The sequence below is a fragment of the Pygocentrus nattereri genome, chromosome 16 (genome assembly GCF_015220715.1).
Source record: "Pygocentrus nattereri isolate fPygNat1 chromosome 16, fPygNat1.pri, whole genome shotgun sequence".
Taxonomy (NCBI): Eukaryota; Metazoa; Chordata; class Actinopteri; order Characiformes; family Serrasalmidae; genus Pygocentrus; species Pygocentrus nattereri.
This window is the reverse complement of record NC_051226.1, coordinates 33,259,237-33,275,126: the sequence shown is the minus strand read 5'-3', so window position 1 is coordinate 33,275,126 and position 15,890 is coordinate 33,259,237. Positions and strand designations below refer to the sequence as shown.

Sequence of the window (15,890 nt, the reverse complement as noted above, 5' to 3'; positions counted from 1 at the left end):
TAAAAATTGTGTAAATGTAAAATTGAAGACTGTAAAAAAAGACTTTGGATATCCCACCATCTACAGTATGTAGTATTATCAAACGATTCAGAGAATCGAAGAAATCCTTGTATGCAAGGGTCAAGGCAGTCAGTCAATATTGGATGCTCATGGTCTTTGGGCCCTCAGGTGGCACAGCATTAAAAACAGGCATGATTCTTTACTGGAAATCACTGCATGGGCTCAGAAACACTTCCAGAAATCACAGTCTGTGAACGCAGTTCACCCTGCAATCCACAAATGCAAGTTAAAGATGTATAATGCAAAGTAGAAACCGTATATAAATAGGGCCCAGAAACACTGCCAACTTCTCTGGGCCCAAGCTCATTTAAAATGGACTGAGGCAAAGTGGAAAAGTGTCCTGTGGTCCAGTGAATTAAAGTTTGTAATTATTTCTGGAAATAATGGACAGTGCATCATCCAGGCTAAAGACCTCCCAGCTTGTTACTAGCACACAGCTCAAAAGACATCTATGATGGTATAGTGGGGCATAAGTATGGCATGGGTATAGGTAACATGGCATAGGTAACTTGCGCATCTGTGAAGGCACTATTAACGGTGCACAAAATATACAGGTTTTGGCAACATATGCTGCCATCCAGACGACGTCTTTTTTAGGGAAGGCCTTGCATATTTCAGCAAGACAACACTAAACCACATACAGTATCCATCACAACAGCATGGCTTCACAGAAGAAGACTCTGGGTGCTAAACTGACCTGCTTGCAGTCCAGACCTTTCACTAATAGAGAACATTTGGCGCATCATGAAACAAAAATCCAGCAAAGAAGACCCAGGACTGCTGAGCAGCTAGAATCCTACAGCAGGCAAGAATGAGGCAACATTTCTCTCCCAAAACTCTCCTCACTTCCCAGACATTTACATACTGTTGTTAAAAGAAGGGGGGATGCTACAAAACGGTAGACAAGGCCCTGTCCCAAGATTTTTTGAAATGCATTGCGGCCATCAAGTTCTAAATGAGTTCATGTTTTTCATAAAATGGTAAAATGTCTCACTTTCTATTGCGAATAAAATATGGGTCTATAAGATGCAAGTCATTGCATTGTTTTTATTTACACTTATTTACATTTTACACAGCATCCCAACTGTTTTGGAATTGGGGTTGTAATTAGTCTTAAAGCTCCCTCAGACTTTAAAGGGTAACTACACCCTAAGACTTTAACAGCTGAAATGTACTGCTCTGTAATGATAAAATATATCAAATTTGCTTCAAATGTGAACATCCAAGCTGTAAGACATCATTTTTTATCGTGGCCAGTTCTGCCTCTGTAGTGCCTTTCTGGTTCAGCTCTGCTACAGGCACTGAAGTACAAAGACATGAATCACACGGACTGAGCTAAATACCCCAGCACCAACTCAGAGGTAAAGCTGCTATATTCCAGATGTCTGTATAACTCAATTAAGCTCAGCTTAGTTTGTTGGTGTTCTGGTTAGCATATTTTTTGTTAATGCAAGTAATGAGGCCCAATGTTCCAAAACGGCCTGTCCAGAAATGCCTTTCCAGCCCCCTAATGAACACTGAGGGAGACAGGGTCAGGAAAAACTGAGGAAGAACCAATGTGAGGAACCAAGACTCAAAAGGAAAAAGTACCAAAGAGCATGAAGAACCACTGAGAGAGACCAAGACTCTAAGGCTACATTTACACAGCAGGTAAAAGTGGCCCAAATCCAATTTTTTTCGTTTGGCTGTTCACATTATCTTTTAAACGTGATCTGTATGCGACATCAGTCTGAACAGGTCAGCTCCTAAACATGTGCAAAAGAACTGCTTCACGTGGCTCGTCCAGAGGTAAACAATCATGACCGCCAACAAACACCTGCCAGCATCACAGGAGCGATTACGAAGTTCCTTTGGTTGACAGCTGTGCTCATCACCCAGACTGTGCTCGAGTTCGCCATAAAAAGGGCATGGTATTCAGCCACGGCCACTTTGGTTCATCTCCTCCAGCCACGTCCAGTCGCTTCATTTAAAATCAATTTGAACACTAAGCTGTTGCAATGATTCTTTTCTAATTTGGGCCACTTTTACCTGATGTGTAGACATAGGCTAAGAGCATAAGGAGGAACTAGATGTCCCGTCGAGAGTTCATGGTTCTGTATAAAGGTATGGTCATTACTCAACAACCCTTGAGGAACCGTCTTTTTTTTTAAGAGAGTACACCCTACTGAACCACCTCTACCTCACCTGGAGGATGTTCTCCTCGGCTCCGTTGAAGAGGAAAATGACTCCATGTCTTAGAGGAGTGGAGAGATTAGCCATTGAGTGCAACACCTCCAACATCACAGCACAGCTCACAGCATCATCACTCGCTCCTGAAACACACACACAGACATGGAAATTCACGAGCAGTGAAAACGGTGAAAAATTCAGAATGTTTTCCCTGCTGGATGAACATTTCAGTGGTTTTATCATCAGATTGTGGTGCACTCTGAGACTGAAATACAAACATTTTTCGTTTACATTTTTAAAGTGACCTACATCTGAGTTTGAAATTGTCTGTGGAAAAAATAGTGTGGTTATTTTCCACAAAGCAACCGAAATAATAGGATTCTATTACTGACATGTCATCTACTATAAAACTAATAAATGTGCACAGATCTCTTGATCAAGAGATCAAATACTGTGGACATGCAGTGAATGGCAGCAAAACTCACTGCTAGCCTTGCCTTTGTCTCTATGTAACGATGAACCTGCCTAACAGGAAAGTCTTATCAGTTTATCAGCTTCTTGTTTTGGCCTACTGAGACAGAAATGATCTTATTGAATATGCTCATGGGTGTGTTTACTGACCCTCCAAAAACAAAAAAACTAGTTGTACAACAACAACTATACCAGGAAACTACAGTATATCAGGAAAAACATCACCACTGGACTGTGTTCCCTGGACTGTGGAAATGTGTTCCCTGGAGAGATGAATCAACTTCACTGTCTTTCAGTCTGATGATGAATCTGGGTTTGATGGATTCCAGGAGAACAATACCTACCATAATACATAATGCCAACAGTAAAGTTTGGTGAAGGAAGGATAATGAGCTAAAATTCCACACAATTATATGCTTCTAGCTTTGTGTGAGCAGTTTGGGGAAGAGCCTTCCCTGTTCCAGCATGACTGAGCCCCTGAGCACAGAGTAGCTCCATAAAGACATTAAGTGACCAGTTTGGTGTGGAGGAACTCCAGTGACCTGCACAGAGCCCTGACCTCAACCCCAGTGAACAACATTGGTATGAACTAGAACATTGACTCTGAGCCAGGCCCTCTTGTCCAACATCAGTGTCTGACCTCACAAATGCTCTTTTGACTGAATGGACACAAATTCCCACAGACACAATACAAAATCTTGTGGAAAGCTTCCCAGAAAAGTGGAGGCTGTTATAGCTGGAAAGGAGGGCAACTTCATATTAATGCCCATGGTTTTGGAATGAGCCATCCAACAACCTCCTATAGGTATGATGGTCAGGTGTCCACATACCTTTGGCCATGTAGTGTAACTGAACTGATTAAAATGCTTTTACATAGAGAAATCTAATGTTTAGTGATAATGGAGCATCCATTAGTGACCACTCAGCCTGAAAGAAATCTAGGGGAAGCACTGTAGCAAACTAGCAATGCAATTAGTATCATCAATCACTAATTAGCAGGTGATAACTGCATGCCTAAGCAAGTAACCTCAAATACCGTATATATACACAGTATCTCACAAATGTAAGTACACCCTTCACATGTCTGCAAATATTTTATTCTATCTTTTCATAGGACATCTTTAGAAATGAAACTTGGATATAACTTAAAGTAGCCAGTGTCCAGCTTGTATAGCAGCACAGATGTACTGCTCTCTGATAAGAACTCAACACACAGCCATTAATGTCTAAATAGCTGGCAACACAAGTGAGTCCACCTCACAGTGAACATGTCCAAATTTACTCAGTGTCAATATTTTGTGTGACAACCATTATTATCTAACACTGCCTGAACCCTCTTGGGCATGGAATTCACCAGAGCTGCACAGGTTGGTCCTGCAAGCCTCTTCTACTCCTCCATGATGACATCATGGAGCTGGTGGTTGTTAGACACCTTGCCCTCCTCCACCTTCCTCTTGAGGATGCCCCACAGGTGCTCAATTGGGTTTAGGGTTTAGAGACATACTTGGCCAGTCTATCAGGCAGTTGTCAGCTTGGAGGTGTGTTTGGGGTCATTATTGAGTTGGAAAACTGCCATGTGGCGCAGTTTCCGATCATGCTCTGCTTCAGAATGTCACAGTACATGATGCTACCACCACCATGCTTGACTGTAGGCAAGGTGTCGTGTCGGACACCATCTGAGCCTAAAGAGTTTATCTTGGTCTCATCAGACCACAGGACATTGTTCCAGTGATCCATATTCTTGGACTGCTTGTCTTCAGCACACTGTTTCTTGGCTTTCTTGTGTGTCAGCTTCAGCAGTGGCTTCCTTCTGGGACAACAGCCATGCAGACCAAGTTGATGCATTGTGCGGTGTACGGTCTGAGCACTGACAGGCTGACCTCCCACTTCTTCAACCTCTGCAGCAATACTGGCAGCACTCATGCGTCTATTTTTTGAAGCCAACTTCTGGATATGATGCTGAACACGTGGACTCAACTTCTTTGCTCCACCCTGGCGAGGCCTGTTTGTAGTGGAAACTGTCCTGTCTGCTGTATGACATTGGCCACTGTGCTATAGCTCAGTTTCAGGGTGTTAACAATCTTACAGCCTAGGCCGTCTTTGTGGAGAGCAACAATTCTATTTCTCACATCCTCAGAGAGTTCTTTGCCAGGAGATATGTGAGATTTGCCAGGAGATATTGTGAGATATTGTATATTAGGTGTTAATTACCATTGAAAAACATTGAGTTTTAACAGCAGAACAAAGCATTTCTGTCTTTACATATTATTTTTCATTTATTTTATGTATAATATTTTTTTTAAACATTCATTAAATAGTATTAATTTTAATTATGCTGAGTATTGTGTAACAGCGAGTAATCACCTCATTTCAAACAGCTTCGTTTCACTGAAGGAAGAGCGGGGCGCTCACTGAAAACAAACCACAGGAACACGTCTGCCTTCCTGTCAAACCCTCTACAAAAGCAATCCCACAGATACAGTTTGTAACAGCACCAACACAAAACCAGCCTGATTAACCTTGGCCAGCTCAGCTTTAACGACGCAGATTCAGAGAAGTGTGTTTCTAAGAGGTTGAGAGTTCTGAGAAAACACTGAGGTTTAACAGAAACGCCGTTCATATACATAAATACACTCACTGGCCACTTTATTAGAAACACCTACCTTGTGCTTCCACTCACTGGCCACTTTATTAGAAACACCCACCTTGTGCTTCCACTCACTGGCCACTTTATTAGAAACACCTACCTTGTGGTGCCATTCACTGGCCACTTTATTAGAAGGAGGAGTTTCTAATAAATTGGCCAGTGAATTTGGGATAAGGGGGTCTTCCACTAAAATATCATTTTCTTTAAAGCATATAATGCATTTTAGGCCGCTGTACCTGGACTGTTGGCCACACTGTCAAAGTGGCAGTTGGCCAGCATGAAGTGCTGAGCTCCTGTCTTGGGTTCAAGCCTGACGGCGATGTTGGTGACGCGGTCGTAGTAACTAGTGAAGCCGCCCAGGAAGTCGATGCTAAAGGAGCCAGTGGGCCGCTGCACGTCCACGGTGATGGCGTGAGGTCCAGCGGCACTCTCGGCTCGCACCAGCTCCACCTGCTGCAGAAGGTAGTTCACGGTCAGTACCTCGTTCTCCACGCTGCCCACCGGCCGTGGACCCACTCCAGTGATGTGCTCCAGGTGTTTCCTGTTACAGAAAACACACAGGTCTGACTGTAGAGATGAGAGGAAAATGGATACAGTGTAATACTGCAAGATTTTGAGCTTTAAAATAGTATTAATAAACACATAATGGTTCTTTAAATTATTACTTAACAACAAAACTGGATTTTCTGAAGAGTGATTGCGCAGCTTAGACAGTTCCAGGTGGTCAATCAATCAATCAACAGTAAGAGAAACTGGCAGTTCCCAAAAGCTTGCAGAGTAGTGATAAAAGAAGAGGTGATGAAACACAGTGGTAAACAGGCCCCCATCCCAACATTTTTGGAACATGTTGTTGGCATCAAATATAAAAAATAACATTGTTGAGTTTCAACATTTGATATGTAGTCTTTGTAGTTTTTTCCTTTAAAATATTACTTGATTTGCATATCATTGCATCCTATTTATATTTACATTCTGCACATCGTCACAACGGGGAGCAGTCGTGGGCTGGAGGTTAGGGAACTGGCCTGTGATCGGAAGGTTGCCGGTTCAATCCCCAGCACTGACAGTCCATGATTGAGGTGTCCTTGAGCAAGACACCTAACCCCCAATTGCTCCCCGGGTGCCGTGGCCCACCACTCCGGGCAAGTGTGCTCAATGCCCCCTAGTATGTGTGGATTCACTAGTGTGTATGTGGTGTTTCACTTCACTGATGGGTTAAATGCGGAGGTGGAATTTCCCCAGTTGTGGGATCAAAAAAGTATCACTTAACGTTTTAAGAAATGGGGCTGTAAAATTAGACTAACACTAACCAAAAACCTAAAAGAAATGGGCACTTTCCTAGGTCACAAGCATTTTTGTCCAGAAAAGGTGCTAAAACAAACACAAACACAAAACAGGCCAAACGCCATGACTGATGCAATATTCACGAAGAAACCAAATCAAAGCCTGAAATGTACACGGATAACTTCAGTGACCGATATGTGGACACTCACTCTCAGGTTCTGGTGTGAACTCTGTGAAAGGGAACGTTGTGAACAGTCTGAATCTGTTGACAACAGAAGTGACTGGTCAATGTTTATTACATAATGAATGCTTACTTACACAGAGCTCCGCTAACAACAGTCACCACAGGAGTCACGAGGTCAGCAAATAAGGAAACTAGAACTTTCAGTCTGACTCATTTGCAATGTTACACCACTGATAAGACATTCCTCTCTGAGCCAAATGCACAGGACACTTCACCTTTGCTTAGCTCCATGTATTTAAGTCTTGGTTCCTCTCAGTGGTTCTTCCTCAAGCTCTTAAGGAGCTTTTTCTTTTGAGTCTTTGTTCCTCTCAGTGGTGCTTCTTCTTGCTCTCAGGGATTTTCTGCTTTTGAGTCTTGAATCCTCTCCATGGTTCTTCCTCATATGTTTAGGGAGTTTCTTCTTGAGTCTTGGGTCCTCTCAGTGGTTCTTCCTCATGCTCTTAGGGAGTTTCATCTGGAGTCTTGTTTCCTCTCCATGGTTCTTCCACAAGGTCTTGAGGAGCTTTCCCTTTTGTGTCTTGGGTCCTCTCAGAGATTCTTCCTTATGCTCTTAGGGAGTTTCCTGTTGAGCTTTGGTTCCTCTCAGTGGTTCTTCCTCATGATCTTAAGGAGTTTCCCTTCTGAGTCTTGGTTCCTCTCCAGTTGTTAAATCTCTGTACATATTTAAACTGATAGACCTTAACTGACTCGTTAGGTCTGTTTAGGCAGGTCTACACTTCTAGTTCTACGATGTTCTTTGGCCGTCCTGCATGCACTCTAAGCTCTACCCTCAAATCTGAAGAATCTCTATTTATAGAAGAAGTGATCAAAGGCAGGATTTGTGTCTACTGACACAGCAGTTCTGCTGCAATTTTAAACACATCCGTTTCGCTGCTGGACTGAGAACCAAAAAGATCCAGCCTACAGCTTCCTGTGGGTAGTGCCCTATGACCACTGATGAAGGACTAGAGGATGACCAACACAAACTGTGCAGCAGCAGATGAGCCATCGTCTCTGCCTTTACATCTACAAGGTGGACATGCAAGGTAGGAATGTCTAATAGTCTGGACAGTGAGCGGACACAGGGTTTAAAAACTCTGTATCTGATCCACTCACACCAGCACAACACACAACAACACACCACCACCGTCACTGTCACTGCTGAGAATGTGCTACCGCCCAAATAATAGCTGCTCTGTGGGGTATCCTGACCACTGAAGAACAGGGTAACAAAGTATCAGAGAAACAGATGGACTACAGTCTGTGAACGTAGAACTACAAAGTGAAACTATATGGTCAGTGGAGTTGATAAAATGGCCAGTGAGTATAGAAACAAGTAGGATGTGTAATTGAGAATGTGTTATCTACAAAATATGCAACCTGACCACACTTGCTGTATTTAATTTGGTTTACATAATGTAGACAATGTGTATTTCGTAATACCATCTATAGGTGTGTCTTCATTTCTATTATTTGTTTACTATTTGTATTCTGGATTTTTTTTGTGTCCTCAAACTCCAAGTAAAATTTCTCGTGTTTGCAAGTGTATCTGACGATTTTTATGAATACCTTCTCATGTAACCTCTGTACACAGACAGAGCTGGAAAATGTGACAACATTTATCATTATTGTAATAAATTACATCACAATTAGCTTTTCTGAGCATATTGCGAATTTCATCAGTACCTATTATTTTGATGTAGTGCAGTACAGTGATTGAAACATTTAATACAAGTAACAGGCTCATCTTTTTTATTGTATTTTTAAATTGTGGTGCTACAGGGCTCCCGAGTGGTGCAACTGTCTAAGCGTTGGCCCTATTATCAGGAGATGATCCCTAGTGATGCTACAGCCATCCGTAGTCGGAGGTCCAAGAGAGCACCATTGGCCTCGCTCTCTCTAGGTGGGTGGGATGGCCCCCCTTCTCCCCCCATCACTCAACGTGATACTAGTCAGCGCAGGCATCTGTTTGCTGACGTAACAGATCTGGTGGCTGGCGCGTTCCTCCGAGTGCGATTTGCTGTCTGGTGACGCTTGAGCGGCAGTTCGAAAAGAAGCGGCGGCTGGTTTCAGGGGTCTCGGAAGAAGCCTGTGTTAGCCTCCTAGCGTTGATAGCATTGTGTGATTGGGGGAGTCCTAACTAGCGGGTGGAATTGGAAACAACTAAAATGAGGAGAAAATTGGGTAAAAATCCCCCCCAAAAAATGTGGTGCTACATCGTGACATCATGTATCGTAAACCAGTGGCATCTCTGGCACAAAAAGGCTGGTGGGGCAGCAGCGACTCGTCAAACTACACACAAACCTGATCAAACACAAACACATTACATCAATGACCAATTCACAAAGTAACGTAACGTTAGTGGAGATATGAGTGATATAACCTTAGGTTATGTGCACATTACCAGGCTGAAGTGGCACAAATCCAATTTTCTGCCTTAATCCTGTGATTTTAAAGTGACGCTCAGATCGGAATTCATGTGCTTTTTCCCCCCATTGTGTGTGCGCTGCCATTCAGTTACTCTGGCGGCAGCGCCAAACAGAGGTTAAAGCCTGTAGACGGTGGAAAAGCAGCTCATCTCACCGTTTTCTCCTTCGTCTCGCTCTAATAAGGAAGCTGAGCGCTGATCAGTGTTAATTATCTTCTAAGCGAAGCTTGTTCTGCTCATTAGTTTGCGCTGATGATGCACGTTACTGACATGATTGAGTAAGATGTGCTATGCAGGTCATTTCAGGACGTCAGTTCATTCACATAAATGACAGACTTGAATCACCTTAACGAGTGTGAACCATCCTGTCCGAGAGATTGGATTTGAGCAAAAAATCGGATTTGAGCAATGAGGCTTGTAATGTGAATGTAGCTTTAGATCTCATAAAACCTTGTTATACAGCATCACTTTACAAATCCAAAGTTATCTAGCAGTAAATGATCATTGTGGTCCACAACTACATATGAAAAACGACATACCAGAGCAGGAAAACATGCTTTCTGGACATTAGGTATAACATGCCTTGTGATAACGCAGAAGACTCACCATGACACTGCTCAAAAAGAAAAGATACCCAATGATTTTTCATTTGTACAAGCTTGTCAAAAGTCTTTCCCTCAAACTAACAGCACAGCAAGGGCAGGCAAGGAAAGCAGGAGCGTGTTTTAGCTCCACTCACAGTTAACCACGTTTTTCTCTTGAACCTCTCTGGATTGACGGAGCAGATTTTGTCCTCTCCAGATTGAATGATGTTGAAATCCTCTGGTCCCAAACATTTAATCTCTAATTCTTGCTCTAATGGTTGGTATTAATTACATTTCTTTCTTGACTCATTATTTTGCCCTGCTATTAGGAGTAGCTACCACAACTGACGAGGAACACCCATTACCATAAATGACGTTACTAAACTTCTCGACGTATGTAAATTTATTATGTTTTATTGGCTGATCTCAGCAGGGGGTCACCGTGATCGGACCCCACAGTTGGTTACTGAAAGCATGTTGACCATGCACAGTGTTTTTAACTGCTCATTTGGTTAGACGAACGCTAAGGGGCCCCAAGCTCACCAAACCAAGACTGCTAGGTGAAATAGGATATACTAGGTAATACTACCACCATGTACACATCAGGTACATGAAGATATTCGGAATGTATCGGACAGCCCTACCAGTGTCACCTGTAATAGACGAGCAGCAGTGTTAGTTACAAAGAAAAAGAAAAGATGACCTGCGGATCTTTGTTTATTTATAAATCCTCTGCTTTTTATTATTATTAAAATCCTAAATGGTCCTCATTTCTGTTGCTTCTGCTTTTATGCCCTTTCTTATTTCCGCTGTTGATGTTTCATAAACAAATTAATATGTGAATACTGAGTCGGAAAAATCCCAATTAGATATTTGACACAAATCGTTCAGACACAACAGATTAAGTGACCCTTATTAGTGCCACAGTGGGGAAATTTCACCTCCGCATTTAACCCATCACACACACTAGGGGGCAGTGATCACACTTGCCCGGAGTGGTGGGCAGCCCTATCCGAGCAGTTGGGGGTTAGGTGCCTTGCTCAGGGGCACCTCAGTCACACGTGGTCGGCTCAGGGGATCAGACTAGCGACCTTCTAGTCGCAAGGCTGTGGTTGGGATAGTGTAGTGGTTAACACCTCTGCCTTCTACACTGTAGACTGGGGTTCAATCCCCACCAGGGCAAACACCCTACACTACACCAATAAGAGTCCTTGGGCAAGACTCCTAACGCCGCCTTGGCCTATCTGTGTAAAATGATCAAACGGTAAGTCAGTCTGGATGAGAGCATCAGCCAAAATGCCATAAATGTAAATGTAAAGGCTGTATCCCTAACCTCCAGCTCATGACTGTCCCAAACACTGTCTTTACTTAGGAACCCTTGAAGAACCATCTTCTCAAAGAGTGTAGTGTTATTGTGTTATTATATAAAAGGTTCTTCACAATTTTAAAGATTACTAATAACGGTAACAACAACAATAATAATGATAAAAGTAGTAGTAGTGATAGTAATAACAGTGATAGCAGCTCCAAGTGCTTTTCAGACAGGTGGTAACGCTTAACAGAGGACGTTATGAGTGCTCTACTAAAATCACACACGGCAGGCAGATCAAACTAAAAAGAGAAATATAAGAGGAGCTTCAATTAAACGCTTCATTAAAGAGATCCAGAAACTCAGACGCTGTAACTGAGCCAGATGACCCGGTCACGCTATGATGTTGTTGTTGTTGGGGCTCCCGGACTCACCGCGCTCTGCCCGGGCTGAACTCGCCGCCGCCTCCGCCGATGAGCAGCTGATGGACGGACAGCTGCACCAGCGCCCACTGCGCGCTCACGAACAGCCCGAGCAGCAGCAGCGCCGCCGCCTCGCTCAGCTGTTGCAGGCCGGCCTCGGGCTTCCCCTTCCCGTCCCTGCGCTCCGCAGCGCCCCGCTCCGTGAGCGGCTCGGGCTGCTCGGCTGCGGGGCGGCGGGGCTTCATCCTCCGCTCCAGGAGCTCCATACCGTCCATACTCACCGACAACACACGGGGCAGACCCGCGACGGAGCGCGCAGAGGGACAAACCACCGGAGGACGGGAAGGGAGGGGCGAGAACGCAGACCCCGCCCCCTTCAAAATGCCGGAAGTGGGCGTAAACACAAAAAAACTACAAAAAAAACTACTTTTATTTTGTAAATGTGATTTTCTTTAATGTTTTATGGAGTGAAATGATTATTATTATTATAATTATTATTATTATTGTTAGTATTATGTATTGTTACTTGCAACAAGCGTAATGACAACGGGCTTTTATTTTGTAATACAGGTTGTAAACAGACGGGTGATAATACGATTATCACTCTTAGTGAACTATTACACTCGTACGTGTGGAGGAAGCGAAACGTCAATAAATATAATAAATTATAATAATAAACAATAATAAAACTAAACAATAATAGTAATAATAACTGCGTTATAACAATACTTGCCCATTTACGTGTACTACCCCTACTGAAAATGATCATTAACAATAATACTACTACTACTACTAATAATAATAATAATGATAGATCATTTAGTTCTACAAGACCACTCCCACTACAACAATTACTCCTCCTCCACCTCCTTATCCTACTACAACTACAACTACTACTACTAATAATAATAGCAATGATGATCACAGTATAATAGTAGGTGCTCATTTACTATGAAAAAGCTTGTATTACCACAATCCTGTAGCACAAGATCTAAACCACAGGCTGGTTGTTGTCGCCTCATCACAAAGATTAAATAAGACTGCCATAAAAAATATCCTGAAAGTTCTATAGATGACTCATATAACATTACAGTATGTATAATTTGGTTGATGTACTACAGGGGTGCACACCTCCATTCCTGGAGGGCCAGATTCCAGCAGAGTTTGGTGGTCCGCTGCTCAAACACACCCACTAAACCTGCCAATTAACAGATGAGTGTATTCAGGTGTGCTTGAGCAGGTAAATCACCTGATTGTGCTGGACACGGACCCTCCAGGACCCCTGATTTAGAATATAAAGCAGTGATATTGCGCCCTCTGCTGGTCATGCCGTGCACTGTGTCTGGCTGTCTATGACAGGAGTAGATCTGCCTGGGTTATTTAAACTGGTGGATGGTGATTCTGATGTAAGCTGTTTGTAATTAACACATAATTAAATATCATAAAATGAAGTATTTCCTGATCTGTCATCCTGTTACAAGGACACAGCTGGTTTGAGCTGAAATGCAGATCATTCGTCAAGTTTGTGAATATTTGTTCTACCAGACAGAAGTTAGCCAGTAAGACAGTAGTTACAGTGGTGGTGATAAGAACCAGGCGTCGCCATGACTACAACACAGATATAGACATTTTATTTACCATCCAGAACCGCCAGTGAAGCTACACAAGTCTTCTGAGTTTATATGGAATGTTGATGATGGAAAATAGTGGAAAATCTGAAATAATACGTTTTCTTTGGGGACTATTTTGCCTTAGAATGCCCTGCATGTTATGCGTCCCTCCACCATGAATGGAATACTTTCTATGAGATTTTGGAGGTGGACATCTGGTTCCTATCACCACCACTGTGAACAAATGGACTGTTATTGTTACAAAATATTAAGCATTTTAAAGTAGTTTTCTGCCATGGAATATAAACTTTGCCGTTTTTTGGATTTGAGAAGAGAAACGTGTCACGTCACGTTTAATGTAGAAATACAATGTCGTGTCTCTTTGCTAGATCTGTTATCCGAGGTGCTTGCTAAGTTGGGGTTGGATGGGGTTGGATGTGAGGGTCAGTCAAATTCCACATCAAAATCACCCAGCCAGGCCTTTATGGACCACTGGGGCTCAGCCATGGTGGAACAGAAAAGGTTCTTCCTCAAACTCTACCCGCAAAATTGGAAGCATACAACTGCCTAAAATGTCTTGTTCTGCTGAAGCATTAAGATTCCCTTCACTGGAACTAAGAGTTTTAGACCAACCCCTGAAAAACAACCCCATGGCATCATCCCTCCTCCACCAAACTTTACAGCTGGCACAATGCAGTCAGGCAGGTAACGTTCTCCTGGCATTCACCAAACCCAGACTCGTCCATCAGACTGACAGATAGAGAAGCTGACTCATCACTCCACAGATCACCTGGATTTCCTCTGCTCCAGAGTCCAGTGGCGGCATGTTTACACCACTCCATCTGACGCTTGGCCTTGTCCTTGGTGATGTAAGGCCTGCATGCAGCTGTTCGGTCATGGAAACCCTGTCACGAAGCTCCCAGCACACAGTTTTTGTGCTGATGTTGAGGCCAAAGGAGGTTTGAACGCTGCAGCTACTGATCAGCACAGCATTGGCGACTTTTATGCTTTACGCTCCTCAGCACTCAGCGACCCTCTCTGTAACTTTCCGTGGTCTGACACTTCTGAGTTGCTGTGGTTCCTAAACACTTCCACTTTTCGCTAATGCCACTCACAGTTGGTCACAGAATATCTAGGAGGGAAGACATTTTGCGAACTGCCTTGTTGCAACAGTAGCATCCTATTACAGCACCATGTTCGATTCGATGAGCGACCCATTCTTTCACAAATGCGTGTAAAGGCAGACTGCATGGCTAACTGCTTGATTTTATACACCTGTGTCAATGGGACTGAATGAAGCACCTGAATCCAATGATTAAGAGGTGTGTCCCAATACTTTTGTCCATATTGTGAACCTGTGAAGTATTATGGAAATAGTGTATAATCCCTGATGTTTGTAAAATGGCATCTGTTTTCGGTTAATAAATAAATAACAGCTGGCCCTGACGTTTTCCCAACTATGACGACTTCCGCTGTGTCAATTACGGGCGTATAAAAGGAGTCTATTGTGGATTGCAGGACCCCAAGGGCATCATTTGGGCCTGGACTAAACTGTGTCTTCTTGTGCACAGATTACAAAAAAATCCTTGTGGGGGCCTCCTGGTGGTTCGGTGTCCTTTCACAACTGCTTATATCACTTGTAGCAAGAAACAGCCCTGCCTGGTCATTTACAATGCTGGTCATAACAACTTAAGTATTAGACAGAGGAAAATTCACGCAATGTTACCAAGAGGCGATGATGTACAGTGGTGCTTGAAAGTTTGGGAACCCTTTAGAATTTTCTTTATTTCTGCATAAATATGACCTAAAACATCGCCAGATTTTCACACAAGTCCTAAAAGTAGATAAAAAGAATGCAGTTAAATAAATCACATAAAAATATTATACTTGGTCATTTGTTTATTGAGGAAAATGATCCAATATTACATATTTGTGCGTGGCAAAAGTATGTGAACCTGTAGGATTAGCAGTTCACAACACATGTTTATGGAAGCGTATCATTCTGTATATTTTGCAGAAATATATATATATATTTTTTACATTTACGTAATTTGGCTGACGCTCTTATCCAGAGCGACTTACAGTTTGATTATTTTTTTACACAGGTAGGCGGAGGTGGTGTTAGGAGTCTTGCCCAAGGACTCTTATTGGTGTAGTATAGGGTGCTGACCCAGGTGGGATTGAACCCCAGTCTACAGCGTAGAAGGCAGAGGTGTTACCCACTACACTAACCAACCACCACAATATAAAAAATTCTAAAGGGTTCACAAACTTTCAAGCTCCACTGTGTATCTGACCATGTTACCTTTACTCTCAACCTGCACAGCAGTAAACATCAGACAGCTGACATTAGCTTGACCTTAGGTCACTTGTCAACAGATTCTTAGCTCATCTTTGTAGCCAAACAGGTATAAATGCAAAGAAGCAGTGGTAGGAGAACATCTTACGGGTTCTACAGCCACTGAAGTTCCACTCTGGAACTGCACATCCAAGCCAAGAACCATGTAGAATGAAATCTAATCAACCTTTCAAAACCAGTATTTGGTCATCAGGCAGCATCCTCAGATGACCACGTTGCCCAAAAGTCACAAGAGGCCTACGCTTGACCTCAAGGTCATCCTGATGTGGTCAGCTCAACGCCAGCTACAGGAGCACCACAGTGTTTCCAATACAGCTTTACTTT

General features: G+C 43.0%; 1 protein-coding gene across 1 annotated transcript in view; it reads right to left on the bottom strand.

Moving 5' to 3' along the window:
* The window catches only part of LOC108410752 (endoplasmic reticulum metallopeptidase 1), a 55,637-nt gene extending 41,604 nt beyond the window's left edge, over positions 1 to 14,033 (bottom strand). The window contains exons 1-4 of the mRNA XM_017681994.2: positions 13,998 to 14,033; positions 11,610 to 11,971; positions 5,584 to 5,888; positions 2,245 to 2,372 (exon numbers count right to left, since the gene is read on the bottom strand). Of these exons, the coding sequence (XP_017537483.2) occupies positions 2,245 to 2,372; positions 5,584 to 5,888; positions 11,610 to 11,971; positions 13,998 to 14,033 (831 nt within the window). The remainder of the gene's footprint in view (positions 1 to 2,244; positions 2,373 to 5,583; positions 5,889 to 11,609; positions 11,972 to 13,997) is intronic.
* Positions 14,034 to 15,890: the final 1,857 nt, after the last annotated feature.